The sequence below is a fragment of the Muntiacus reevesi genome, chromosome 12, assembly GCF_963930625.1.
Source record: "Muntiacus reevesi chromosome 12, mMunRee1.1, whole genome shotgun sequence".
Lineage (NCBI taxonomy): Eukaryota > Metazoa > Chordata > Mammalia > Artiodactyla > Cervidae > Muntiacus > Muntiacus reevesi.
In genome coordinates this window covers 8,244,000-8,271,140 of record NC_089260.1, presented here as the reverse complement: position 1 = coordinate 8,271,140, position 27,141 = coordinate 8,244,000, and the positions used below count along the sequence as shown (strand labels likewise).

Below are 27,141 nucleotides of genomic sequence, written 5' to 3'. Positions count from 1 at the left end.
TTAATTGTTTTGCTATTCTAGTCTGTCTCCAACTGATCACTAAACATAGTCACTTGAATTATCCACATATCACATGAAACTCAACATGTCTAAAGTGAAACTTGAAGTCTCGCCCCAAATCAGATCCCTCTGGAATCTTCTGGGTTTCCCAGCCCTCTGAGCTTCCACATCCAATCAGTCACCATGTTCTGCTCTCCTTCTTCCCTCATGGGGCTTCCTTTCCTCGCGTTTCTACTTCTACCCCTCACACTACACCAGGCAAGCACTCTAACAGGTCTCTGTTCTTCAGTTTCTCTCTCTTCAAACTCCAATTACTCTAGCATAAATGAGTCCTTCTAAATCCCAAGTGATTCCTTCTAAAATGCTTTTCTATAGCATTGACTAGTCCTCACACATTCAGGAGAACTCCATTTCCAAACAGTATGAACTTCAAACTCTTTACTCTATCCTTTTACATGTTCACAGACTTTGACCCTAATATTTTTGTCTCTTTCTCCGACTCTTAGCCACAAACCAACCTAACGGATTCGCTGCCTATGAACATGACTCATTCTCCTCCATACTGTTCTCTTCTCCTAGAATATCTTTCTGCTTCCTTCTCCATGTATCTGAATTCTAACTATGTCAGGGCCCTGCACAAGTTTCAGCATCTGCCTAGGCACCTCCTAGGCCTGACAACCTATAGCAATCTCATCTTACACTTTAAATCCCTAAAGCAACTGGTCTCATTTAACATTTTGATTTTATAGCTAGTGTCTTTTACATCTTCACAGAGTTCAAACACTTAGATTTTAACCATTTGAGACAAACTAGGTTCCCTATTTGTTTGCATGGTACCTAGCCCCCCGACTTCCCTGCTTAAAGCAGGCTCTCAAATATTTATGGAATGACTGAAAATAAGTTTAAAAATACAAGATGAACATTCAGAATGACAACTCCTCTTTTCCACATAAGCACCAGGAATGACCACTCCTCTAAAGTCAACTGCTTCTACCAGGAAGTGTAGCAATACATTAAGTTTTGCTTAGGACAGTTCTGGTTTCCTGCTAATTTTTCAGTTATTAAGAATGTTGTCTACTTTCACTCTCAAAAGAATCTTGACTTACATGATATATTATATATGGTCATCCCACCTTAGGGCAGTTTGAACTGTAGTATGGGCAGAAACCATAAACAAAATCCTGCTCATGATTCAGTGACCCACCTAGCTATGCAACATTCTCTCCAGTACAGAGTGATACTGCCCTCTCAACACCACCTCTGCATAATCAATGGCTTTTGCATTTCACTCAGGAGGTTCAAACATTTTGGTTATGCACAGCAGATAGATGCGCTGCAGTTGAATGCAATTCAAGATTCTTTAAAAGGAAAAAAAAATCATGTGTACTGAATACGATAGTTAACTCTACCTATCAGTTTGAGAAAAGAGCTCCTTAAAGGGAAAAGAGAATTCAATGTATTCCCATGGAAGAAGCAATCAAGAGATAGTATAGGAAATCATTCATGATGCTGTCATTGTTCAGTAGCTAAGTCGTATCCCGACTATAGATCACCAGGCTCCTCTGTCCGCCACCATCTTCCAGTTTTTCAAATTCACATCCATTGATTCAGTGATGCTACCTAACCATCTCATCCTCTGCCACCCCCTTCTCCCAATCAATCTTTCCAGCATCAGGGTCTTTTCCAATGAGTCAGCTCGTTGCATCAGGAGGCCAAAGTATTGAAACTTCAGCTTCAGCATCAGTCTTTCCAATGAATATTCAGAGTTGACTGCCTTTAGGATTGACTGGTTTGATCTCCTTGCTGTCCAACAGACTCTCAAGAGTCTTCTTTAACACCACAGTTCAAAAGAATCAATTTTTTGGTGCTCAGCCTTCTTCATGGTCCAACTTTCATAGCCATACATGACTACTGGAAAAACCATGGATAGCTTTTACTAGATGGAACTTTGTCAGCAAAGTGATGTCTCTGCTTTTGAATACATTGTCTAGGTTTGCCATATTTTTCCTTCCAAGAAGCAAGCATTTATTAATTTCAAGGCTGCAATCACTGTCCATAGTGATTTTGGAACCCAAGAAAATAAAAATCTGTCACCGCTTCCATTTTTTTATTCTTCTATTTGCTGTGAAGTGATGAGACCAGATGCCATGATCTTAGTTTTTTGAATGCTGTGTTTTAAGGCAGCTTTTCCACTCTCCTCTTTCACCCTCATCAAGAAGCTCTTTAGTTCCTCTACATTTTCTGCCATTAGAGTGGTATCATCTGCATATCTGAGGTTGTTGACATCTCTCCTGGCAATCTTGATTCCAGCTTGCAATTCATCAAGCTGGAATCATGCTTGGCATTTCACATGATGTACCCTGCATGTAAGTTAAATAAGCAGGGTGACAACATATAGCCTTGTTATGCTCCTTTCCCAATTTTGAACCAGTCAGTTGTTCCACATCTGGTTTTAACTGTTACTTCTTGACCCACATACAGGTTTCTCAGGAGGCAGGTAAGGTGATCTGGTACTCCCATCTCTTGAAGAATTTTTCAGTTTGTTGTGATCCACACAGTCAAAGGCTTTAAAAAGTCAATGAAGCAGAAGTAGATATTTTTCTGAAATTCCCTTGCTTTCTCCATGATGCAGGAAAAATTGGCAATTTGATCTCTGGTTTCTCTACCTCTTCAAAACCCAGCTTTCACATCTGGAAGTTCCTGTTTCATATACTGCTGAAGCCAACCTTGAAGGATTTTGGGCATATCCTTGCCAGCATATGAGATGAGCGCAACTGTACAGAAGTTTGAACCTTCTTTGACATTGTCCTTCTTTGGGATTGGAATGAAAACTGACCTTTCCCAGTCCTGTGGCCACTGCTGGGTTTTCCAAATATTCTGACATATTGAGTGCTTTGATTTAGGTCATACCTGGATGGCCTAGTGGTTTTTCCTACTTTCTTCAATTTAACCCTGAATTTTAGTCATGATCTGAGCCACAGTCAGTCAGGTCTTATTTTTGTGATCTTATAGAGCTTCTCCATCTTTGGTTGCAAAGAACATAATCAATTTGATTTTGGTATTGACCATATATATACATGTAGAGTCATCTATTGTGTTTTTGGAAGACGGTGTTTGCTGTTGCTAGTGTATTCTCCTGACAAAACTGTTAGCCTTTGCCCAGCTTCATTTTCTACTCTAAGGCCAAATTTGCTTGTTATTCTGGGTATCTCAAGACTTCCTACTTTTACATTCCAATCCCCTATAATGAAAAGAACATCTTTTTTTGGTGTGAGCTCTAGAAGACCTTATAGGTCTTCTTAGAACTGGTCAGCTTCAGCATCAGTAGTTGGGGCACAGACTTGGATTACTGTGATGCTGAATGGTTGGCCTTGGAAAAGAACCAAGATGATTCCGTCATTTTTAAGACTGCACCCAAGTACTGCATTTTGGACTCTGGTTGACTGTGAGGACTACTTCATTTCTTCTAAGGGATTCTTGCTAACAGTAGTGGATATAATGGTCATTTGAATTAAATTCACCCATTCCCATCTATTTTAGTTCACTGATTTCTAAGATTTCAATGTTCAATCTTGCCATCTCCTGCTTGACTCCATCCAATTTACCTTGATTCAAGGACCTAACATTCCAAGTTCCTACACAATATTGTTCTTTACTGCATTGAACTTTACTTTCACCACCAAACACATTTATAACTGAGTGCCATTTCCATTTTGGCCCAGCCCCTTCACTCTTTCTAAAGCTATTAGTAATTGCCCTCCACTCTTCCCCAGTAGCATACTGCATACCTTCTGACCCGGGGGGTGGAGGGGAGGGCTTATCCTCCAGTGTCACATCTTTTTGCCTTTTCATCCTGTCCATGGGGTTCTCCAGGCAAGAGTACGGAGTGGGCTGCCATTTCCTTCTGCAGTTAACCACATTTTATCAGAACTCTTTACCATGACCCATCCATCTTCGGTGGTGCTGCACGGCATGATTCATAGTTTCATTGAGTTATGCAAGCCCCATTGCCACAACAAAGCTGTGGGCCATGGATGGCGAGATCATCTATACTCTAATTGTTTTACTGTTTTCCAAATAAAGTGATAAGAAACATTCATGCCATTTCAATTTTCTGAATAAATACATATTACTGTCATGATTATTTAGAATTAGAAATGTGATATCTTTGATCTCCTAAGTGTGTAATTTACTTTAAATTAACTAACCACTGCATAAATATTTTAAAACTACCATTCATTTTCACAGCTGACTGGTTGAAATGATCAGTTTCATAAATGAATGTCAGTGGTATATAAACAATAATAACTTTTTACTGCAAAGTAGGATTTTGCTCTATATGTAATGAGTAAAATTATTAAATGTAATCTTATGTTTCATTACTGACAGCTTGTTATAAAAAAGGAATTAAGACAAATTTTCATTATTTTCATAAAGTAGATCAGCTTTTTCACTCATGTGTAGTGAAACCTACTCAATTGAGACTCTTTTGAGGAAAGCCCTAATTACATTACATCACTATAGGACTGACAGTTCATATTCCAAACTATTCCCTCCCTAAACTCTTCAACTTTAAAAGAATCTAGGAAAATATTAAGTTGAATTAATGTAACTATACAAAATGAAGACACTGAATGCATATCTTTGGCACTATTTGGAAAGAATTTTAAGAGACTATTTCATTGGTAGTACCAAGTACCATCAACATAGATGTTATGACCCAAGTTGGTGGTAACTAAAAAGGATTAATTTTTGTTGTTGCTTTGAAGCATTATATCCTTAGTAATTAACACTTCAGTATCACTTACTTGAAGTTAATGATAATTCTGTAAATGCTGAGGACTAACAAAACTCAGATGGCAAGAGCTATAACATACGAAAAAGTCAAAGGCATCTGAATGAATTATGGTAAAAGTTAATACTTGAGATTCAAAAAATTTTTCATCAACTATTTTCCAGTCCTTATCTCACTAATTCATAAAATAATTATGGCATAATTTCACATTCACATGAATAGAAGCATTACAATTTGATATTTGTTTATTTCTAGATTTTTATGTCAAGAATAAGACCCATTTGTGATTGTGTCTCCTTTTTCAATATAATAGGAAACACTAGAGATCTCTTCAAGAAAATTAGAGATAACAAGGGAACATTTCATGCAAAGGTGGGCACAATAAAGGACAGAAACAATATGACCCAATAGAAGAAGAGATAGTAAGAAGATGTGGCAAGAATACACAGTGAAGTGAAAGTCTCTCAATCATGTCTGACTCTTTGTGACCCCATGGACTATAGAGTCCATGGAATTCTCCAGGCCAGAATACCGGAGTGAGTAGCCATTCCCTTCTCCAGGGTATCTTCCCAACCAGGGATCAAACCTAGGTCTCCCACATTGCAGGCGGATTCTTTACCAGCTGAGCCACCAGGGAAGAACTACCCAAAAAAGATCTTAACGACCCAGATAACCACGATGGTTATAACCACTAACCTAGAGTCAGGCATCTTGGAGTGCGAAGTCAACTGGGCCTTAGGAAGCATCACTACAAACAAAGCTAATGGAGGTGATGGAATTCTAGCTGAACTATTTCAAATCCCAAAAGATGAAGTGGTTAAGATGCTGCACTCAATATACCAGCAAATTTGGAAAACACAGCAGGGGCCACAGGACTGGAAAAGGTGAATTTTCATTTCAATTCCAAAGAAGGGCAATGACAAAGAATGTTCAAACTACCGCACAACTGCATTCATTAAACATGCTAGCAAAGTAATGCTCAGAATCAACAGTATGTGAACCAAGAACTTGCAGATGTTCAAGCTGCATTTAGAAAAGGCAGACAAACCAGAGATCAGATTGCCAACATCCACTGGATCATAGAAAAAGCAAGAGAATTCCAGAAAAACATCTACTTCTGGTTCATTGACTACACTAAAGCCTTTGACTGTGGGGATCATAACAAACTGTGGAAAATTATTAAAAGAGATGGGAATATCAGACCATTTGATCTCCCTCCCTAGAAACCTGTGCAGGTCAAGAAGCAACAGTTAGAACCAGACATGGAACAAAGAATTGACTCAAAATTGGGAAAGGACTACGTCAAGGCTGTATATTGCCACCCTGCCTATTTAACTTATACGCAGAGCATCATGAGAGATGACAAGCTAGATGAAGCACAAGCTGGAATCAAGATTGCTGAGAGAAATATCAGTAACCTCAGATATGCAGATGACACCATCCTTACGGCAGAAAGCGAAGAACTGAAGAGCCTCTTGATGAAAGTGAAAGAGGACAGTGAAAAAGTTGGCTTAAAACTCAACATTCAGAAAACTAAGGTCTTGGCATCTGGTCCCATCACTTCAAAGGAAATAGATGGGGAAACAGGGGAAATCATGACAGACTTTACTTTGGGGGGCTCCAAAATCACTACAGATGGTGACTGCAGCCATGGAATTAAAAGACGCTTGCTGCTTGGAAGAAAAGTTATGACCAATCTAGACAGTTTATTAAAAAGCAGAGATGTTACTTTGCTGACAAAGTCCATCTAGTCAAGGCTATGGTTTTTCCAGTAGTAACATATGGACGTGAGAGTTGGACTATAAAGAAAGCTGAGCACCGAAGAATTGATGCTTTTGAACTGTGGTGTTGGAGAAGACTCTTGAGAGTCCCTTGGACAGCAAGGAGATCCAACCAGTCCATCTCAAAGGAGATCAGTGCTGGGTGTTCATTGGAAGGACTGAGGTTGAAGCTGAAACTCCAATACTTTGGCCACCTGATGCGAAGAGCTGATTCATTTGAAAAGACCCTGATGCTGGGAAAGATTGAGGACAGGAGGAGAGGGGAACAACAGAGGATGAGACGGTTGGATGGCATCACTGACTCAGTGGATATGAGTTTGTGTGAACTCTGGAAGTTGGTGATGGATAGGGAGGCCTGGCATGCTGCAGTTCATGGGGTTGCAAAGAGTCGGACACGACTGAGTGACTGAACTGAACTGAATGCACTGCTGGTGGAAATGCAAATTTGTACAGCCACTATGGAAATGAGTATGTAGGTCACTCAAAAAATTAAAAACAGAACTACCATAAGATCCAGCAATTCCACTTTATTACATATCCAGAGAAACTGAATCGGGATCTCATAGAGATACCTGCACTCTCATGTTTACTGCAGCATTACTCACAATAGCCAGGATGTAGAAACAAGCTACACATGTCTGTTAGCAGATGAATGGGTAAAGAAGATGTAGTGTGTATCTATACACCACTGAATGCTATTCAGCCAAGGAAAATAAGGAAATCCTGCCATTCATGACAACTTAGATGGACACTGAGGGAATTACACTAAGTGAAATAAATCAGAAAGAGAAAAAGATAAATACTGCACATTTATATGTGGAATATAAAAAATACAAACTTAGAGAAACAGTAAAGTGATAGTTACCTGAGGTGATGGGTTGGGAGAAATGGGGAGATAGTGGTCAAAGTGTACAAATTTTCAGTTATAAGATTAAGTTAGAGGGTCTAATGTACAGCATGGTGATTATAGCTAATACAATATACATGTATCATGCTTATTATATATATGTATACATATGCATCATACATATATATGATATATATTAGTCAAATACACATATATTAGAATACATATTTCATATGTATCATATATTTGAATGTTGCTAAGAAAGTAGATCTTAAGTGTTCTCACCACAAAAATAAAAAATGATGATATGTGACAGGATGGAGATGCAGGTGATCACTGTGGTGGTAGTCATTTTGCATTTATAAATGTATCAAATTAACATGTTGTACACCTTACATTTATACTATGTTATCTATCAATGATAAATCAATAAAGCTGGTGAAAAACCCATTATATCTTCATAGATGTCAATTCTTAGATACAAATGTAGCTTATATTGGCCAACTTAGACAAGGACAAAGAATAAGAGGCGGTCTTATGTGAATATTCATACAAAAAACACCATTTACCTTAGATGGAGGAACAAACTCAACACATTTCAGCCATGTGGTTAAAAAGAACTTCCCACATATTGCACACTTTCTTCCCTGAGAGATTATGCTCCTGACCTGTGGGTACCATTTTATGGCTCTCATTAGGAAAGGATTCTTTTCTGCTAGCTGATTCATTATAAATCTTGATGTTATTTCCTAGATTAAAAAAGAATATGGTTCCTCAGATTATTCTTAAAATAACTGTTTTATATTACATTGATTCCCATTTTACTAATTTATATTTTTGGCTTATTCCTCACAGTTTCTGTTAAATTAGTTTTCCATGGTACATATAATGAATTATATTGTCAATAACTGGCATTGTAAGTTTAGTTTTCAGCATATACAAAAAGCAAGTTACTTCCATTGTAATATTTCTGTCTCTGACATATAGTAAAGCAAATTATAATAAATTTACATTATTAAAGTGTGGCTTCAAATTTTGTACCTCTCATCACAATAGGCAAGGACTGTACAAATATTCAGACTAGACTCAAAAATTGAGTCTGTCATATTTACTAAGGTCTAAATCCTTACTACTTAAGCTGCAGATAATCAGTAGAATCTGTATCACCTAGAAGCTTACTGGAAATTCAGACTTAGTCACACTTCAGATCTATTGAGCCAGAATCCACAATTTAACAAGGTTCCCCAGGTATTCTGTACGTATGTTAAAGTTTGAGAAGTACTAGACTAAGTTATCTACTAAACTGAGTACTTGAATTGAGCCAAATTAGTAAAAGGTATTGATTTCTATTAATCAAATCTTTGAATTCAGTATGTATTAAACCTATCCACATAAATACATACAGAAACTACACTTTAGATAATAACATTATTAACAATAAAATAGGTGGTGAGGATGGTCACTATGACAATATCACCATCTTAAAATAAAAAATGATAAAATACATAATTATCTCTTCACTGATCAAGCAAACAAAATAAACATTTGATTCACTCCACTAAATGCCCCTCTTGTGCCAAGAGCATGAAGTTCTATGTAAATTTTACAAAAACACTGTATGAATTTTTAATAGCGTATAAGACCTTTTTTTGGCCAAAGTAAAAGATTTCTCAGTGGTATTAAGAGAGTCTGTGTGAAAATACAAACATACATACATAAATACACACATACAAGCATAACCTTTCACTCATCTATCCCAATTAAAATATTTAAAAATAATAACAAATCCTATAAATCTCTGTCTCCCTGTTCCTTATTACTCTATCTCTTTCACTCAACAAACTTCTGGGAAAGCTGCCTCTGTACAGAAACAGCCCTGAGCATGGGTTCCTTAACTGCCTGCTCCTTCAGCAGCATAACCTCCTATATACTTCAGCTTACTCCCTGGGATGGTTACATGATGAAGTCATCCTTTCTGAAAGAACTGCCCTTTCACACTAACATTACAGGACTCCTAAATTCAATGTCTATTATTTCCCTCTAGTTAATTACACAGAACATAGCTTATGATTCTGAATGAAATGGTGATTTTAGAGGTAAGTTTTAGCTACCAGATTTCAATGGCTAGTTTCACTATAAAGCCACAGAAAATAGAGAAGAATTCAGACCCAAAATAGCAGACAGTAGAGGAATTTGCTGAAATACATGGGACCAATGGATAGGTCCCATAAAAAAGACACTGATAATGGGGAGAGATTGGAGGCAAAAGGAGAAGGGGGCATCAAAGGATGAGATGATTAGATACCATCACCGACTCAATGGACATGAATTTGAGCAAACTCTGGGAGATCGCAGAGGACAGAGAAGCCTGACGTGTTATAGTTCATGGGGTCACAAAAAGTCAGACATGACTTAGCGACTAAACAACAGTTCACACAGCTGACATTTTCCATTTATGATTTCTGGGACCAATCATGTTCGTTGCACTTGGAATTGTTGCACAGCTCTTCTATTACCCATTATTTATATCTTTCTCCTACTTGCTGCCAATGTGTTGCTTTGGAAGACTAACATCTATCATTGAAATATAAAGTTATTACTTAAAGAAACACACACACACACACATATATATAAAATAAGATACTTTTGGCATGACCAATAGTAAATCTTAGGAAATCTTAGTAAATCTTCATGTACCATGAAGACACACGCAATGCAGTTTTTGAGAATATACTACTTAATGATGGCTTAATCTCAGTGTTATTTAAAAGTCAAGAAATCATTTATGGAAAAATAAATTACTCTTTTTGAACAGCTTATATGCTATTCTGTTAGAATATTTGTTAGCTAACTATATGTAGGTCAGAGATTATTTACATGTTTAAACAATCATAGATTAAAATTAGTTTAAGGTGTTTCTTTTAGTTTTCTTTATATATGTTGATTTGATTTGAATCATAAAGTTATCCTTACATATATTTATATATAAATATTAAAAATTATAAAACATAAAAACAAATGTGAATCAAAAGGAATGATGAGCTTTGGAACTGTTGTATGATCAATTGTTACTGTATGATAGACGGTAAAACACAGCATCAAGAGCAAAGATACTGAGTCAACGTCAGATACATAAATAAGTGCAAATCATGTGGCTCTATGACTTACTAGTGTGACCCTATTTGACAAGTCCTTAAATTCTCTGATCTGGGATACCTCACCTATAAAATAGGAATTTTGTTTCCAACCCTACCACACAGAGTTCAGAGAATTAAATTATATAATACAGGTAAAACTCTGTCTAGCATCTGCTGACAGAATAAACTCTGGTTAATATTTTGTTATAATACAGTTATCAATATTAAATTTTAGTTCACAAATCTCTGAGGTAAGGAAGAGTCTTTAAAAATCTTAACCAAGGAATATCCTGAAACAAGTCCTTATAGTTTTTGCAAGTCCAAGTGGTTTAATCAGTAATGTTATAATGGTAACCAAATATCCAGTAGAAATGACTTTTACTTTAAGTATAAATACAAAATTATAGTAAATTTGTCACCTTTCTAAGAAAAATTCTTAGAGATACTTTCAAAAACACCCAAATCATTTATATAAGTAAAAATCATTGCTTCTACTAAATAAACAAAACAAAACCCCCAAATTGTGCTCCTAGGTCCTTAAAGTTTTGAAAATGAGAGGGAAGAACTGTTCTCTCACCCTGCACCTGGGTCCCAGACTCAAGGTAACGTTCTTGCTCTCATGGGCTCCCTGTAAGACCCCTCCTTGGGTTAACTGCTTATCCAGTCCCCTCCACAAACCAGAATTTCTTCCAACAAGAGACTACCCTTGTTTCCCTTTTCCCTCACTTCTGGCAGCCCCTTTCTGAATTGCAGCATGGAGTCTGGAGGCCAACTGCTCAGAATGGCATCAGTATTTTAAAACTTACTAGACCTGTGAACCTGGACAAGTTATTTAACTTCTCCCAGGCTCAATTTATCCATAAAAGAGGAATAATAATGGTGTCTTCTTTTTGAGGGTTAATGGAGGACTAAATTAGTTCATTTCCATTAAGTGCTTAGAACAATGCTTTGCCCATGGTAAGCATAATAAGGATTAGTTGTCTATTAATATTTTTATTATTACTATCAATATTATTTTATTACCATTGTTCTGAAATATTTGATTCAAGGAGAACAATTAGGTTATGAGGAATTAAACAAATTTAATACTCCAATTTTAAAATCATTTATAATTAAACTTCAAATAAGTTTTTATTCACATAAGAGAGGGAAATAATACTGTTAATGGAAATACAGATCGAGTCTCTGGAAGAGAATTGGAAAAGAGTTAATCAGCCTTGAAAAGATGAAAGTTCTTTGGCTCAGTGATTTCATTCACAGGGATAATATGGACATGAGAAGAGGACAGTCTTGTTTATAAAGGCCAAAAAGTTATAAGATTATTAATATCTAAACAGCCAACAGTAGGAAAGTAATTTAAAATATTCTGGTATAATCGTATACCAGTATATTATTAGGTAATCATCAAAAAAGATGTCATGGACTTATTTTTTACTGACTGGAAAAATATTCACAGTATTTTGAGTGAAAAATGAAGGATCTAAATAGTACACAGCTTGAACAAAGCCTTGATATCAAAAACTTCTGGAGAAGGAAATGTCCATACACTCCAGTACTCTTGCCTAGAGAATCTCACGGACAGAGCAGCTTGGCAGGCTGTATTCCACAGTGTCGCAAAGAGGTGGCCACAGCTGAGTGACTAACACACATGGCATTATAACTAATATTTTCTTCCCCGCTCATCTGTATTTTCTAGTTTTCTGTACTGAACATATATTACTTGTTCAATAAGGGGGAAATGTTATTTTTCTTTTAAAACTAAACCATTAAACAATGTTGGTTATTTCCTGTAGTCAGGAAACTTGAACCCTTCCCAGTACTTGAAAGTTTTAAGACAATTCTGCATGTTCAGCTAAAAGGACCTGAGAAATCCATATTCACAATAGAGACTCATACTCAAATGTGGTAAAATCTGCAATCTTTAATGTGTCTATCACCAAAAGACATACACAGCCAGTCCTCTAATATACTTCCCTATTCCTTCTTTTAATATCATCAACTTATTTGACTAAAGGGAACATAATTTCTGGATCATATTCTTTCAGGAATGGGGATAAATGATAAGGGGATGGAAGAGGCAAAAGACCCCAGTAAGAACAAATCAAATATATCTTTTTTTTAAATAATACTTGAAAAATACTTGAACACTAAAGTGAACACAAATTCCTCTCTTTTGATCCAATAAAATGTTCAAAATGTTCAAAATATCTGGAAATCAGATAGGATTACATTGAATTCTGCAAGCAAGTCAAAAAGATTATGACTAGGGTCCACAATGCCAATGGATTATGGTTATATTAATCATTTGCTGGCTTGGTAAGAATGCTTTAGAAGAAAACTCTTTAAAATTTAAATCATGGCTTTAGTTCAAAGACCTGTGTGAATGACATAAAGTTTCACCTGTAAACTCCAGACGCTCTCCTGTTTTATAGCAGTAGCTGGCTGCTTCAGGAACAATGGGTTTCCCTCACAGTAGAACTCCCTCAGCTTCAAATCTTGAAACTTTCAAAAACAAAATAAAACTTCATTACACAACAAAATAAACTTCACTTCGGAGCCTTCATCATCAATAAAACTAGACTTTTTAAAAAGTCTACTTTAAAATTTAAAATAATTAAATATTTATCAATATTTTTTTTAAATATTACTTTATTTAAGATCTATATCCACATTAGTATTTTAACAGCAAGGTATACTCAAGTTATTATAAGCATAAGAATCTTCATGTGACCAAGGATGGCAAGGACTTTAGTGGTCATTGGTGGCAACCCCCAAACTAGACAGCTGAGAAAACTTGCTCAGGACCATAGAGCTGGTTACTAACAGAATAAGCGCTAATTAATCAAATGCTGGGTACAGTTTTCTTCTAATACGTTTGTTAGGAACCAAGTATGATGAAAAATCCCCAGAGGTGGGCATAGCAACCCAGTCCAGTAATCTAGCCTGGAGAATCCTCACGGACAGGGGAGCCTGGAGGGCGACAGTCCATAGGATTGCACAGTGTCGGACACGACTGAAGCGACTGAGCACGCACTCACGCATGATGAAAAATAACACTCTAAAACACACCAACATCTAGGTATCACATACTGTCATACGATTCATTCATTTATGATCAGGGAGGAAGGTAAGGGAAATAGAGAAAGATCAAAAAATTCTCATTTAATTGAAGTAATGTACACAATGAAAATTAAAAAAAGAAAAGAAAATATACAATTCACAAGGGTACTAAATCTTCTCTGAAGAAAACCTAAATTCAGCTGGATTCCACCCTTTCCATAGAAAAATAGGGAATTCTCTTATATTAATATTATGCTTTGAGTACCAAGAACTCATGTGGTTTTCAAAGTTAAACTAATTTAGGGATTTACTTTTCTGAGCCTTAGATTCGACTGTGAAACAGGGAAAATAAGACCTGTCTTCAGTGGTGTGTTGATAAAATGGTTCTTTGGAAAGGAAAAAAAGCCCTGATTTGTGGCATGTTTTGATTCAAAGGTGTCAATACTCCTACAGTGGCTGATTCCGTCACTGAACAGAGTTGGGAAGAGATATGGAAAACGGACTCCTGTGAGCCAGGATGAGCAGTGCCATTACACCAGTGCACTTCACACTTACAAAAGAATTAGAGATATTTCCTTGATTTCAGCCCAGGGTTTTAAAAAATAATTGATTTTAATATCTCTCCAGGGCAGCATGTCATCAGGTCTCAAAAGTCTCATGAAATTTCTACAACATAGACAAGATTTTAAAATAAAATATAACGTTCAAGACCTCACTGGAATCACCTTTAGACATTCTGTCTTTCTTAATTCAGTTTCCTCTGGTATCCATCAACAAGGAGCAACCCAGAGAGTTGAATCCAATGGTAGCCCCAAGTAAGTGCTGGGTGTGCTAAAATGAAAAGAGCACTTCTTGTGCCTAATGGAATCACCCTTTCTTCCTTTTGGTCCTGGAGAATAACATTCTAAGACTTCCCTGGTGGCTTAGATGGTAAAGCATCTGCCTACAATGCAAGAGACCTGGGCTCAACCCCTGGGTTGGGAAGATCCCCTGGAGAAGGAAATGGCAACCCACTCCAGTATTCTTGCCTGGAAAATCCCATGAAAGAGGAACCTGCTAGGCTACAGTCCATGGGGTCACAAAGAGTCGGACATGACTGAGCGACTTCACACCTCATTTATACTTAAAAACTCAGTCTTTTTCTAAAAAACTGATACAAACTTGAGTATCTTGGTATGTGCAAAAGCATTAACAGATGTGAACCTCATTTCAAAGTTGACCATGGTCCAAAGAGCATACATTTTTCTTTAGGGGTCATTTTTTTCTTCCTTCAAATCCTTTCATTATTCTTCCATTAAACATGGTAATGAGTTATCCAGCTTGCTAACTTACTACACATAATATATCAGAAAGAAATTAATGAAAGGAAATTAATTAATAATGAATATCATTAGCATGTGTTTTGCAGCAGGTAAATTTCAGCAACCTGAAGTCACACAATGTCTGAATCTTCCCCAGAGCAGCATGTTTAACACCCTATTTCTACATGCACTGCTGGGTGTCCTGTCCGTGCCTGTGTGCTAAATCACTTCAGTAGTGGCTGACTCTGTTAGACCCTATGGACTGCAGTCTGCCAGCTCCTCTATCCATGGGATTCTCCAGGCAAGAATAAATTGCCTTGCCCTCCTCCAGGGTATGTTCCTGACTCAGGGATCAAACCTGTGTCTCTTACATCTACCTGCACTGGAAGGCAGGTTTTTTACCTCAGGCGCCAGCTGAGAAGCCCTTCCTGTCAGTCTAACTTTTTAACACAACAATATTCTTTGCTGGTGTCGTCACTCCAATAGCATAATCTCACTTGCTAATAAAATATTGTTATAGCTGTTCAGAGGCTCTTTGCATAGGCCTGCTTGAATAAACACTGTCATGACTTTAATCTCAACTGGAACAATGTTGTCCCTCCCCTCCCCCACAGGGGTCTACAGATATTTTCATTGTTGCTAGTGGGGGAGGGGAAGTATTACTGCCATCTATTTAGTAAATATTAGGGATGCTGGGAAACATCCTATAATACACAGGGTAGCCCCCGCAACAAAGAATTATCAGGTCCAAAGTGGTGTTGAAGTTGAGAAAACCCTGGTTTAGAGGTACAAGGTCATAAACATTCACTGACCCTCTTATCTAGAAAGGGGATTTGCAGCTGGGGGAAAATGTAGGTTCAAATGAGGGGTTTTATTTTTTTAATATAAAGAAGACTTGATCAAGTAGAAGTACCAACAAAGATTAATTTAGAGAAGAAAGAATAATTGAAAGAGTAATGATCAGGTGAAAGACACAGAAAGACCTTTGAATATTAACATCTTTGAATTATCCTGTCCTCTATGGCTAGAAGAAAAGATGCAGGCATGAATACATTTGAAGGCGTGGAATTGGATGTGAAGGAATCAGATGTGATCCCTTCAATTTTGCCTTTGAAATAGAGAATAAGACCATCTGCTAACTGAGTTATGAAGTTATTAGCAAGTTGCTAATGTGGGAGAAGCTATGAAGAAGGCGGTAAAAGTATGGAAAAGTATGGGATCTGCTATAGGTTTTAGAAAAGGAACCTGGCATAGTACAAGCAAAAACATTATACAGGGGTGTTGAGGGACCCACTGGAATCCACACACATTTGGAGCAGTCCCTGTCCATAGACCGTGTGCTCCTTCGGCACCCAGCAGTCCAGATGCATTCAGAGTCTGCAGAAGGATATATCAGAAAGCAAGGGAATGAGCTCATATGTACTAAAACATAAGTGAACTGGACTGGGTTCTTTGACATTTGGACCAGATAGAAAAAGAAATAACAGTACAAAGTTTTGAGGGACTGAAAGTAAAAGGCGGTGTGGAGGGACATGAAGTCTCAGTGATCTCAAAGGAGAGATACTGCTATAAACAGGAGAACTAGGCCGTGGGAGAAAACAGAGGTCAAACTGCCAAACTGGACTTTAACTGTTCATACTGAGAGCAGCTGAACAGACATGACTGGGATGGTAAAGTGAAGACCTAAAAAGATCATCAGAGTCAAGGAATCAAGGTACTTTGAGCCTGTTGACTATATTGACCACATTTATAAAACAACTTGAGTAATATTTATTCTCAAATATTTGGCTGTCTCCTGGACATCTCCAGCTGGGAGTCCCACAGTCACCATAAATTCTAACATTCAGGAATCAAATCCATTTCTCCCAGATTTTCTTCATCCCTTTTCCTTATTACCCACATCAAATCTTCTGTCATCAACCTCCTGTTTTATCAATTCTACCTTCTTAAAACTTCTGGAATTTATCCTTTCTTTCCATCCCCCCATCCCACCTACCCACCTCCTCAGCACCTCTGCACCATCCTTTCTCCTGCTCCCTGCCCCAGCCACTAATCCCTCTGGTTTGACTGAGGCCTCATCTTATATGAACTACTCTAATAGTTCGTATAATTACAAACTTTTGCTCCCAAAGTAGTCTTTTAAATGAAAACTTATTCATAATACATCCTTGCTTAAATTATCAAGGTTCCCTTATGTCTATAGGATAAACTCAAAAGTCCTAGTATATCATATTTGGTTCTCCTTAGCCTGTTTTAACAACCATATATCCTGGTAGGCTCTACTGTTTTATAAGTTACCCTTATAAAACAGCCATCCTGTAGAACTTAGGGGTCTCATAAGAGGCCAGTGTCTTGTAATTATTACTCGTGCTGTGTCCCCTACTCAACCCACTCCCAAATCATCACTTCATGACTAAAATATCACCCCTGTAAACTTTTTGAATTTCCTTGTGACTCAGATGGTAAAGAATCTGCCTGCAAGGTGGGAGACCTAGGCGTGATCCCTGGGTCGGAAAGATCCCCTGGAGAAGGGAATGGCTACCCACTCCACTCTTCTTGCCAAGAAAGTCCCATGGACAGAGAAGCCTGATGGGCTACAGTCCATGGGGTCGCAAAGAGTCAAGACACGACTGAGCTACTAACATTTTCACTTTCAAGTTTTTGTAACTCCTACCAAATATTCCCATATCTCCTTAGACCTTATATGTAAATTAATCATATAAGTCATATATGACTCATGCAAAGTCACATTTGTCATGTCTGACTCTTTGTGACCTCATTGACTGTAGCCCACCAGGCTCCTCTATCCATCAGATTCTCCAGACAAGAATATTGGAGTGGGTTGCCATACCCTTCTCCAGGCGATCTTCCCAACCCAGGGATCAAATCCAGGTCTCTTACATCTGCTGCATTGGCAAGTGGGTTCTTTACAACTAGCACCACCTGGGAACTCCCAAATTAATCATACCACCTGTAAATACTATGAGGCAATCACTGTTGAAAAGTCTGTCTTCATTATCAGGTTTTTGTCTTTTTAAGAGCTGCATCTTAAGTAACTATTTAATGTAAGCTCTAAATAGTACCGAGTACACAGTTGAGGCCCAATAAATAATCAGTCACATACAGCTCTCCCTGGATACTCAAAATTTGCAAAGGCCTTCTTCTCTAGACTTGTTCAATTGTTACAAGCATTTCTGAAAAGTCCCAGGCTTACGGACAATGTCTAAGTTCAGCAAGCCCTTCTTTTGCTTCAGACCAGTCTTAAGTAATGGGGGAGATCAGAAGGGGGCTAATTTAGGAAGAAATTTGTTAGTGTAAATGAGGAGAGAATGGAGGCTGAAATTTCAAATGAACTAAAAATCAGAACTGATAAGTAAGTGATGGCAAATAACCATGTACCCTTTAGACCATCTCATAGCTCACAGCATAACCCTTTAGCAAGAATTGGAAATGATAAATATGCTAACAGTAACTTGCGAGAAGAATAAGATTTTAAGTATTGGGACTATGTCATCCAAAAATATTTGAAATGGGAGCAAATATGAATATACAATTTTCTCAGAATTATTTAGGATTTTAAAACGCCTTCCTATATTAAACAATGTACGACAAGTTACATTATACACGTGATACTCAGGTACTCTGCCTTATCCCTGTCTGTGTATAGAGATGACCCCTACCATCAGCTTTCCCTGTCTCTACGCCAAAGCAAATATTTGCAGTTACGCCTTAGGGCATGCAAGAACCACAATAAACTCATCTTCACCAACTTCCAACATGCCCTCAGTGGTCACCGGAAATTCTCCTCTAGTCAACATACTAGTCAACACAACTCCATGTTTTCTTTGCTGGCTCATCTTTTTTGCTCAACCATGAAATAGTTCTCCCCTAAGCCTGGCACATTCTCTATGAACTTTATATTTTCCCTAGGCAATCTGAACCATATCCATGACTTCAGTGAAACCTCTATGCAGATGACTCAGGTTCCACACCCTATAGCCAACTGCCTACTCAAAATCTTCACTTGGATATCATAAATACATGTTAAACTCACTGTACCCAAGACTGAACTCAGGATCTGCCCTCCTGAAGTTGGTATTCTTTCAGTGTCTTCTATCTTACTCTATAGAAAGCTCACTAGTTCATCACCATTTCTAAATTTACCTCTTAAATGACTCTTGAATTTGTTCAGATATTTCTATCCCAATTGTCACCACCTTAAACCAACTTATTATCATTTACTTCACTTCAGCAAAGTCTACCAGATGTCCACCCAGTTCCCTTTGTCAACCCTTCTGTTGTACTCCACAGTTCATAAATATGATCTTTTCAAAATATAGATCTGATTATATCAACCCCTTCCTAAAACCCTTTAGACTTGCATTACTCTTCAAATAAAGATAAAAATTCTCAGCATACTCTACATTCCTTGGTCATGGCCCCTTCTATTCCTTCCAGTTCCCTGACTATCCAAGGTCCCTCCCACACTAGGGCCTTTCCACATGCTGTTCACTGTGTCTGGAAATCATCTTTCCCCTTCATTGATCCCCTTCATTTTTCCCCTAATTGATTCCTACCATTCTTCAGACAAGTTTTGTCACTTCTTCTAAGAAGTCTTCCCCTACCTACCTGTTTAATCAAGTCCTTTTTCTCCTTCTCAGACCAATGGTCCTTTCTTTTAGTGTACTGATATCAGCTTTCAATTTTACATTTATAATGATAATTATAGATTAATATGTTCTCCTCCCTACAGTACAGCACTGGAAAGAGCAGAGACCTTGTCTTGTTTCCTCACTGTTATATGCCCAGTTCTTAGTACAGGGCTTAGTATGTAATATAAAATGTTACAGAAAGAGAAGATAGAATCAGAAATCAAACTGCCTTGTTTTCATCTAAGGTCCTTTAAGCATACTAGCAAACACCCTCTTTCAACAACACAAGAGGCAACTCTACACATGGATATCACCAGATGGTCAAACTGATTATATTCTTTGAAGCTGAAGATGGAGAAGCTCTATACAGTCAGAAAAAACAAGACCAGGAACTGTTACATCATTTACATTAAACCATAGATCCCACAAGTGGTTTTCATTAGGTAAGTGTTGCCTTGTGTCCCATTTTTTAAAGGCCATTGAGTCTTGTTTTAAGTGAATATCTCCTAATAAATATTGGAGAAGGAAATGGCAACCCACTCCAGTATTCTTGCCCGGAAAATCACATGGACAGAGGGAGCCTGGTGAGCTACACACCCCATGAGGTTGCAAAGAGTCGGACATGACTGAACAACTAACACACACACACACACACACACTCTCCTGATAAACTGAACACTGACAACCAAAGAAAAATACACTATTTTCAAATTAAGGTCAAATTTTAGTGAGGCTCTAATAAGCTGTAAGAATAGGGCACAGTGTTTCCTAATAATCAGCCTAGACAGAAGATAAACTATAGATACTGCACAGGTAAAAAGTGGATCTCTAATGCTGCCATTCAATAGAGGCAGAAAAGCAAGATGGAGGTAGAATAGCCATGGAATATCTCATGGCTATTTGAGCAAAGTGGAATACTCAAAATACTTCAAAACAAATCATTAGAATGTGGAGCTATTTGGAGATGTCCTTGTCTACAGCTTTATGAACATTTCCCAGAGTATTATTTTTCACTTTTAGGTTTTTTTTAATCATCTTGCAAAAGAGTTTCAAAAGTTTTGATAGAACTTTTGGTACTAGTCTGACATCATAATTTCATTTTCCCAAGTTCCTTTCACAAAACTGTACAAAAGTTACCACTCAAGGACAATGGTGGTCATGGACATGTTGAAACTATATAGAATCATTTTCTAGGTGTACAATCAATTTCACAAAAATACTTGTCTTAATCCACAGCTGAGTGACCTCCATGTGTGTGTGTGAACAAATCTGTGCATAGCTGCTCATACATGGGAATAATTTTACTGAAGGCAAGTGAGTTCATTTGGAAATTATAAGAATCATTCAAATATAAAATGGCTATCATCACTTGACTTTGGATGAAGCACAAAAAACGTAAAACAACAAAAGGCAGTGGGAACATTTGTGAAATATTTGGGCTTTAAAATTCGACAAATAAGAAGCCAGGAGTGACACTAAGCCAGGATCTATCTGCTAGATATCAGGCAAGGGTCTGGAATCAAGGGAATATAAGATATGCTTTCACTGGAATAGATTAAAATCAATCAACACTGCATTTTTAGAGCAATGCAAAACAAAACTACAATAATGTACCACCTCACACTGGTCAGAATGGTCATCATTAGAATGTCTACAAAGAACAAATACTGGAGAGGGTGTGGAGAAAAGGGAATTCTCCTATACTATTGGTGGGAATGTCAACGGGTGCAACAGTGTGGAAGTTCCTCAGAAAACTAAAAATAGAATTACCATATGATCCAGCAATCCCATTTTTCACATATACCCAGACAAAACTATAATTCAAAAAAAAAAAAAATACATGCACCCCTGTGTTCACAGCGGCACTACTCACACTAGCCAAACCATGGGAACAACCTAAACATCCACTGGCAGATGAATGCATAAAGATGTGGTGCATATACAAAATGGAATCTATTCAGTCATTAGAAAGAATGAAATACTGCCATTCACAGCAACATGGATGCCAGAGATTATCATAATCAGTAAAGTAAGTCAGAAAGGGAAAAAAACATATCATGTGACATCACTTACATGTGGAATCTAAAATATGGCACAAATGAACCTTTCTACAAAACAGACACAGACTCACAACATAGAGAACATACCTGTGGTTGCAAGGGGGAAAAGGGCTGGGCAAGAGGAGGACTAGGAATGTGGAATTAGCAGCTATAAATGATCATTATATTACTATTATTATATATGATTATGTTTTTATTATTACATATAGGATGGACAAACAACAAGGTCCTACTGAATAGCACAAGGAACTATATTTGACACCCTGTGATAAACCACAATGGAAAAGAATATAAAAGAAGAATGTCTATCTGTCTATAACTGAGTCACTCTGCTGTACAGCAGAGATTGTCACAACACTGTAAACCAACTAGACTTCAATAAAAAAAAAAAATCAGTCAGCATCAGCTATAAACAGAGAAATAATTTTAAATTAAAAGTATTCAAGGAAATAAAGGATATCAAGATAAGTAGTAGGTGACCAGTTGTGTAAAGCATCTAAGAAAAGGGGAATTCAGTTAACAACGGGTCCTATATTCAGAGGCATCTCACATGACAATCAGAAACCAAGTGAATCAGGAGGAAGGCGGGAAAGGATGAGACAGAAATAAGCAGAGAATGAAAGGTGAAGATCCAGGGAAAGAAGGAACTCTTTCAGGAGACAGCTGATTAGTACTGTTTTGTTGATTAACCAAGGTAGGCCAGAGACTGTCAATGGATCTGTAGAGGAAAAGAACCCAAAACATTGTGCTGCTAACACAGTATTTACCCTTGCACGCAGGACAGTGGTTACCCTACAAATTGCATGTTAGAATCATTCAGGTGTTCTCATAGCTTTGAAAGACGTCTCTATATTTGGTATAGTTTCAGCAGCAGGTAGCTCAGACCAAACTTTAAAATGAAAAGAAAATAACATTGTGCCAAGCATTAGTAAAGAATTTATATACATTATCTAATTTAATTATTCACTCATTATATATGTGCTACGCACCAGCTATTGTGTCAAATACTTACCCAACAATGTTATGATACAAGTGTTTATTAATATCCTTGTCTAAAATCATATGCTAAAAACCTCTCCATTGCTTAGATCGGCTGATGAATACATGTTTAAGAGATTACATCACTTCTGGTTGAAGATGGGCAGAGTAGAAGGACAGGCACTCATTTCCTCCTGAAAGAGCACCAAAATCGCAACTAGCTATTGAACAACCATCAACAGGAGGATGCTGGAACCCACCAAAAAAAGGTACCCCACATCCAAAGACAAAGAAGAGGCAGCAATGAGATGGTAAGAGGGGTGCAAACACGATAAAATCAAATCCCATACCTGCTGGGTAGGCAACCCACTATCTGGAGAACAATAAATACCAAAGAAGTTCTGACACTGCTGTGAATGTTCTGAACCTCATGTCAGACTTCCCAGCCTGGGGATCCAGCCAAGAGACTGGGAATCCCCAGGGAATCTGACCTTCAAGGCCCATGGAATTTGATTACAGGACTTCCACAGGGAAACAGACTCCACTCTTCGCGGGGGCAAATGAAATCTTGCGTGCATGGAGACCCAGGGGAAAGGAGCAGTGGCCCCACAGGAGACTGAACCAGACCCCCCTGCTAGAGTTGGAGGGTCTCCTGTGGAGGCGTGGGTCGGCAGGGGCTCACCACAGAGACGAGGGTACTGGCAGCAGCAATCCTAGAAGGGGCCCCTTGGCATGAGTCCTCCTGGAGGTCACCATTAACCCTACCAGAGAGCCAGGAGACCCCAGGGCTGGGTTGCCTCTAACAGAGGCAACCACACCCATCAGTGGAGAATTGGATTAAAGTTTTACTCAGCAGGCTCTACCCACCAGAGCAAGTCTCAGTTTTTCCCACCACCAGTCCCTTCCATCAAGAAGCTTATACAAACCTCTTAGCCTCATCCACCAGAGGGCAGACAGAAGAAGCAAGAACCACAATCCTTCAGTGGTAAAAACCAAAAACATATCACAGAGAGTTAACCAGGATGAAAAAGTAGAGAGTTTTGTCCCAGATCAAAGGGCAAGATAAAACCCCAGAAAACTACTGAATGAAATGGAGATAGGCAACCTTCCAGAAAAATAATTCAGAAAAATGACAGCGAAGATGATCCAGAATCTCAGAAAAAGAATGGAGGCAAAGATTGAGAAGATACAAGAAATGTTCACCAAAGATCTAGAACTAAAGAACAAACACAGATGAACAATACACGAGAGGGAATCAATATTAGAATAACTGATGCAGAAGAACAGATACATACCTGGAGGACAGAATGGTGAAAATCACCGCCACAGAACAGAACACAGAAAGAAGAATGAAGAACATGAAGACTGCCTCAGAGAACTCCGGGGCAACATTGTAAGTACCAACATTTACATTATAGGGGTCCCAAAAGAGAGAGAGAAAGGACTTCAGAAAATATTTGAAGAAATAATAGCTGAAAACTTTCCTAACATGGGAAAATAGTCAACCAAGTCCAGGAAGCACAGAAAGTCCCAGGCAGGATAAACCCAAGGAGGAACACACCAAGACACATAGTAATCAAAATGATGACTATTAAAGACAAAGACAAAATATAAAACACAACAAGGACAAAAGGACAAATAACATACAAAGGAACTCCTTATCAGATTATCAGTTGATTTTTCAGCAGAAACTCTAGAAGCCAAAAGGGAAGGGCATGATATATTTAAAGTGATGAAAAGGAAGAACTTACTACCAAGAATACTCTACCCAGCAAGACTCTCATTCAGATTTGATGGAGAAATCAAAAGCTTTCCAGACAAGCAAAAGTTAAGAGAATTCAGCACCACGAAAAACAGCTTTGCAACAATACTAAAGGAACTTCTCAAGGCACAAAACACGAGAAGGAAAAGACCTACACAAAATAAACCCCAAACAATTACGAAAATGGTAATAACATGCTGCTGTTCAGTCGCTAAGTCACGTCTGACCCTTTGTGACCCCACAGACTGCAGGACGCCAAGCTTCCCTATCCTTCCCCATCTCCCAGAGTTTGTTCAAACTCATGTTCATTGAGTCAGTGATACCATCCTACTATCTTATCCTCTGTCACCCTCTTCTCCTCAGTCTCTCCCAGCATCAGAGTCATTTCCAGTATGTCAGCTCTTCACATCAGGTGACCAAAGTATTGGAGTTTCAGCTTCAACATCAGTCCTTCCAATGAACACCCAGGAATGATCTCCTTCAGGATGGACTGGTTGGATCTCCTTGCAGTCCAAGCCACTCTCAAGAGTCTTCTCCAGCACCACAGTTCAAAAGCATCAATTCTTCGGAACTCAGCCTTCTTTATGATCCAACTCTCAAATCCATACATGACCACTGGAAAAACCATAGCTTTGACTATCCAGACCTTTGTTGGCAAAGTGATGTCTCTGCTTTTTAATATGCTATCTAGGTTTATCATAGTTTTTCTTCCAAGGAACAAGTGTCTTTTAATTACATGGCTGCAGTCACCATCCACAGTGATTTTAGAGCCCAAGAAAATAAAGTCTGCCACTGTTTCTATTTCTCCCCAACTATTTGCCATGAAGTGATGGGAATGGATACCATGATCTTCATTTTCTGAATGTTGAGCTTTAAGCCAGCTTCTTCACTCTCCTCTTTCACCCTCATCAAAAGGCTCTTAAGTTCCTCTTCACTTTCTGCCATAAGGGTGGTGTCATCTGCGTGTCTCAGGTTAGTGATATTTCTGCTGGCAATCTTGATTGCAGTCTGAGCTTCGTCCAGATCAGAATTTTGCATGATGTACTCTGCATATAGTTAAAATAAACAGGTTGACAATACACAGCCTGGACATACTTCTTTCTCAGTTTCGAACCAGTTCTTTGTTCCATGTCCTGTTCTAACTGTTGCTTCTTGACCTGCACACAGGTTTCACAGGAGGCCTGTAAAGTGGTCTGGTATTCCCATCTCTTTAAAAATTTTCCACTGTTCATTGTGATCCACACAAAGGCTTTATTATAATCAATGAAGCAGAGGCAGACGTTTTTCTGGAACTCTCTTGCTTTTTCTATGATCCAACAGATGTTGGCGACTTGATCTCAGGTTCCTCCACCTTTTCTAAATCCAGCTAGTACATCTGGAAGTTTTTGGTTCACGTACTATTGAAGCCTAGCTTGAAGGATTCTGAGCATTACTTTGCTAGCATGTGAAATGAGCTCAATTGTAAGGTACTTTGAACATTCTTTGGCATTATCCTTCTTTGGGATTGGAAAGAAAACTAAACTTTTCCAGTCCTATGGCCACTGCTGAGTTTTTAAACTAGCTGGCATATTGAGTACAGCACTTTAATAGCATCTTTTAAGATTTGAAATAGCTCCACTGGAATTCCATCACCTCCACTAGCTTTGTTCATAGTAATGCTTTCTAAGGCCCACTGGACTTCACACTCCAGGACGTCTGGCTCTAGGTGAGTGACTACACCATCGTGGTTATCTGGGTCATTAAGACCTTTTTAGTACAGTTGTTCTGTGTGTTCTTGCCACCTCTTTTTAATCTCTTCTGCTTCTGTCAGGCCCATGCCATTTCTGTCTTTTATTGTGCCCATTTTTGTACGAAATCTTCCCTTGATATCTCTAATTTTCTGCAGAGACTTCTAGTCTTTCCCCTTTCATTGTTTTCCTCTGTTTCTTTGCATCAGTCACTTAAGGCTTTCTTATCTCGCCTTGCTATTCTTTGGAACTCAGCATTCACTTGAGATTATCTTTCCCTTTCTCCATTGCCTTCACTTCTTTTCTCAGCTCTTTGTAATGCCTCTGCAGACAAACATTTTGCCTTCTTGCATTTCTTTTTCTTGGGGATGGTTTCAATCATCACATCCTGTACAATGTCATAAACCGCCATCCATTTAGTTCTTCAAACACTATCAGGCTGAATCTATGTCACTTTCTCTGAATAATCATAAGGGACTTGATTTAGGTCATACCTGAATGGCCTAGGGTTGGTTCATCTTCTGTGTTCATCATTTACCACAATAGTGGCCTTATCTATCAAATGTGGAAAATTCTATTCATTTGAACTAGTTGGACCAAACCTCAGATGAATTCACAGAATATCTTACTTCAATGCTTCCAGAAAATTCTGAAATAGGTGCTCCAAATAAAACACTAAGTCATATTCTTTCAAAATTACCCTAAATTAATGGGCTGGTATTTTATAAAAACAGCAAAATTGTAATTACAGTATCATTATAGAAGGAACTTTGAATTCATGGTACTACTAAGTCAAGTACTGAATATAGTTAAAGAAAATTATTTTTATTTATATGTTTAACAAATATTTACTCAATTGAAGGGCTTCCCAGGTAGTCTAGTGGTCCACCTGTCAATGCAGGAGATAATAAGAGACACGGGTTCAATCCCTTGGTCAGAAAGATCCATGGAGGCAGGCATGGCAACCCATTCCAGTGTTCTTGCCTGGAGACTCGCCACAGACAGAGGAGCCTGGCGGGCTACAGTCCACGGGGTCACAAA

At 38.2% G+C, this 27,141-nt stretch overlaps 1 protein-coding gene across 1 annotated transcript in view; it reads right to left on the bottom strand.

Annotated features, from left to right (window-relative positions):
* The window catches only part of LRRC69 (leucine rich repeat containing 69), a 75,723-nt gene that overhangs the window by 5,389 nt on the left and 43,193 nt on the right, over nt 1–27,141 (bottom strand). Inside the window, exons 6-7 of the mRNA XM_065902502.1 lie at nt 12,961–13,062; nt 7,993–8,172 (exon numbers count right to left, since the gene is read on the bottom strand). Of these exons, the coding sequence (XP_065758574.1) occupies nt 7,993–8,172; nt 12,961–13,062 (282 nt within the window). The remainder of the gene's footprint in view (nt 1–7,992; nt 8,173–12,960; nt 13,063–27,141) is intronic.